This window comes from Curcuma longa, chromosome 5 (assembly GCF_044706935.1).
Source record: "Curcuma longa cultivar G26 ecotype Majalengka, Jawa Barat chromosome 5, ITB_CL_G26_1.1, whole genome shotgun sequence".
In the NCBI taxonomy this organism is placed as follows: Eukaryota; Viridiplantae; Streptophyta; class Magnoliopsida; order Zingiberales; family Zingiberaceae; genus Curcuma; species Curcuma longa.
This window is the reverse complement of record NC_133865.1, coordinates 8769826-8773151: the sequence shown is the minus strand read 5'-3', so window position 1 is coordinate 8773151 and position 3326 is coordinate 8769826. Positions and strand designations below refer to the sequence as shown.

At 41.3% G+C, this 3326-nt stretch overlaps 1 protein-coding gene across 3 annotated transcripts; it reads left to right on the top strand.

The window, feature by feature from the left end:
* The first annotated feature begins 322 nt into the window (after positions 1-322).
* Positions 323-2506, top strand: LOC141829367 (very-long-chain aldehyde decarbonylase GL1-10-like). 3 transcript variants are annotated; one of them, XM_074716822.1, is made up of 5 exons: positions 323-840; positions 1010-1332; positions 1717-1864; positions 1988-2020; positions 2150-2506. In XM_074716822.1, the coding sequence occupies exons 1-5, from the start codon at positions 511-513 to the stop codon at positions 2303-2305; spliced, it is 990 nt and encodes a 329-aa protein (XP_074572923.1). In that variant the 5' UTR covers positions 323-510; the 3' UTR covers positions 2306-2506. The 3 variants fall into 3 exon arrangements, with proteins under 3 accessions (XP_074572923.1, XP_074572921.1, XP_074572922.1); XM_074716820.1 differs by having other exon boundaries at positions 327-840; positions 2134-2248; XM_074716821.1 differs by having other exon boundaries at positions 333-840; positions 2146-2248.
* Positions 2507-3326: the final 820 nt, after the last annotated feature.

Here is a 3326-nt window from a genome sequence, read left to right as displayed (position 1 = left end):
TACTATAACTGTGTGACAATTTATCTGTGACAGTTACAAATTCGTAACTGTTATAATTATGTAATAATTAAATTTCGTAGCCGATTTAAATGAGAGATAAAATAACAACTATAATAATATTAGAGAATAATTGTATCATAAAATTTTATAGAATGTAAGACATAGTTTTGATAAAAAAAAAGTTAATATATAATATATTTTTGATAATTTAATAAAAAAGAAATGTCCTTTCAAATTGTGTCCTTTATTTTTATTTTCAGTAATTCTGTTCATAAAAAGCTTGAACTTAGCTGATTTCTACACGGCACACGCCGCCTTCTTTACTTATAAGAGCACGCAACTCATCGCTTTTGTCTTCTGCAGTTCGACGACCTCCGTGACGGTGGCACTAGTACCGGCGGCGGATCACCGATCACCGAAGCCGATAACTTTCCCGGCGATACGGAGGAGTATCTTCGTCGGCGCGCAGGGATCCTCGTTAGCTGTCGGCCGCTTCCTGCAGCGCCGGAAATGCTTCCGTATGCGACACTTGTGGAGGCGGAAGCGGCGCTGGGGCGGAGCTTGAGCTTCTCCGAGGCCGTCTGGTTCCGCTACTCTGCCCGGATGCCCGACTACCTCCTCTACTGCCACAACATTATCTTCCTCCTCGTCATCTTCACCCTCGCCCCGCTTCCACTCGCCCTCGTCGAGCTCGGCCTCCCCGCCTCCGTCTCGCCGTTCAAGATCCAGCCCAAGGTTCGCCATCCGCCGACATCCTTCTTCCAGTGCTATAAGGACGTCATGCGGGGGTTGACCCTCGTTATCGGCCCGATCCAACTCGCGTCCTACCCCGTCGTCAAGGTCCCTTCTCAATCACTTCGGTCTATTTTGTTTAGTTCTTCTATATATGTTTTTGCATTATTCGTCTTTTCGATTCCATTGCTTAATTCATAGAAGCAATCTTTCTCAAATGACTTTCTCTTTCGTCTGCATTCCTTGTTCAATCTTTAACTGAAAGAGATTTTTGTAGTTTGTGGGAATAGGGACGGGACTGCTCCTTCCCTCATTTTGGGAGGCGGCTGTGCAGCTCTTAGTTTACTTCTTGGTGGAGGACTACCTCAACTACTGGATTCACCGACTACTGCACACTAAGTGGGGGTACGAGAAGATCCACTGCGTCCACCATGAATTCACAGCTCCGATCGGCTTTGCAGCACCCTATGCTCATTGGGCTGAGGTGCTCCTCCTTGGGATCCCCTCCTTTGCAGGGCCCGCTCTCGTCCCTTGTCACACGATCATCTTCTGGCTCTGGATGGTCCTCCGCCAGCTCGAAGCGATTGAGACCCACAGTGGGTATTGTCCTCGTTCATCCCCCATCTTTTCTCTTACGTTTAAGCTTATCTGAAACGTTTTCTTACCTTTCTTTGATCCATTACAATTACATCCTTGTGATTATGCTATAAGATTTCACAGCATCATGAACAACGTATGTCAAAAAGGTGACTTCTTGGACTCTCCTGGTTGGATACCAGTCCCTTTCTTCATTAATAATCAACAGTGCATGCATGGAAATAAGGAATGGTGTTGTAAGATGATTAAAAACAGTTTCTGAAAATAATTTCTGTAAAGAAAATAAGCTCAAAATGACAGAAAGAAGGCTACAGCTCTGTTCTAATTTGATCTTCTCGTTTGATCTTTTAATTTCATATCTGAATGCCTCTATGAACATATGAACAGATATGACTTCCCTTGGACTCCAACCAAATATGTTCCCTTCTACGGAGGAGCCGAATATCATGATTATCATCACTATGTAGGACGGCAGAGCCAAAGCAATTTTGCTTCTGTATTTACCTACTGTGACTATATTTACGGCACAGACAAGGTCAGTGAATCTTGGTGGTTTCGGTTCAAATGAGATGATAGTTTCCTTTCCTCAAATAAAAGGTAACCAAGGTTGATGCCACAACTAACTTCTTTCTTTCTTTCTTTCTATGATCGATCGCAGGGATACAGATACCACAAGGCACTCCAAGCAAAGGTACTTCTCAAACTTTAAAATTTCATGTTAAACATTATCAGACTTTGCATTTGCACTGCTCAGATGTTATTGGTTCGTCTGGTATTTCTCTGCCTGATTGTTTGTGACAACAGTTAAAGGTGCCGTCAGACAAACTACAATGAAAAGGGGCAAACCAATGGTTTCAAGGATGACCGGAAGTTCGATTATCTACCAGCAGCAGATCTCTCGCTTCATATTGCAACTAATAGTAGAAGTGAGATTCATTTGTGTCCTGTGTGTGTGATCTTTGCAGAACTGGGTTGACTATATCATCAGTTAGCTTGCTTGTTCTCTTTGGTAGCCTGGTCTCTGCAGATTAAAATTTCCAAAATGCACATTGTAATTTTCCCCACTCTGCATGAATATGTTACGTGGCCTAAACGTGATGAAAATGATATCTGATACAGTGCCTGCAATAAGTATCACCAAAGATCAGTTGGAAGTTCAAGTTGCTTCTTAAATGGACTTGTATCAATGTAGAATATAATACTTAAAATATGGTATTAAAAAGATCAGTTGACAGATGGAAAAGCACATTCAGTGCCTCCGAAACCCACGGTCCATGAACCTTCCTGATGGACACTCCTAGGCCATGTGCCCCCTTCCCCCACAGTTATGGCAGATCATCAGAGCACCCATGCAGTCCCAACTCATATGTCCGACCTGATTGCAGTTCCAATAACATGTAGTATGCCAAAAACAAAAACCAAATATATGATGGCGATAATGAACCTAGACAATAACTAAGTGCGTTCACTTGTTTCTTTTTTTTTCTTTTTAACAAAGGAAGTGAATGTTAAAAAAGAAACTCACATCACTAGCTGACACAAAGAAGAGAGCAGCAACTGCACTTGTACTTGGAGAATCATCTAAGCTAACATCCAAAATAGCCTCAATAATCCTTGCAGTGATCCTGTTAGAAATACAAATGTTAACATATTCAAGTGTTAGTTTAACTATTTCTCTGGCCTTCTTGCTTTTCAGATGATATTCCTCTTTTGTTTGGTAATCATTATATATAGGGGATAACCAACAACTTCAACTTGATATCAGGAAATCATCCTTGCATTGATAATCAAGAGATATAACTTTGAACAGAAATTTCAGGTCAAATTAAGTAAAAAAAACGCTTATTTATCATTGTTGAGCATCAAAAAATGTGATTTCAAGTTGTCGATCAAAAAACATTTTTTGAAAAGCAGTTCATAAGACAACATCGGGAGTAAACAAAAAGGCATCTCATTTACTCACCCTCTCACTCGAAGAAGGCGCCTCTTCTGTGACG

Excerpts from the sequence above, each read along its gene's own strand:
- LOC141829367 (XM_074716822.1), top strand. The coding sequence starts at position 511 with ATGCTTCCGTATGCGACACTTGTGGAGGCGGAAGCGGCGCTGGGGCGG. Across the intron at positions 1,333-1,716 it reads GCGATTGAGACCCACAGTGG|ATATGACTTCCCTTGGACTC; the intron begins GTATTGTCCTCG and ends ACATATGAACAG. Across the intron at positions 1,865-1,987 it reads ATATTTACGGCACAGACAAG|GGATACAGATACCACAAGGC; the intron begins GTCAGTGAATCT and ends GATCGATCGCAG.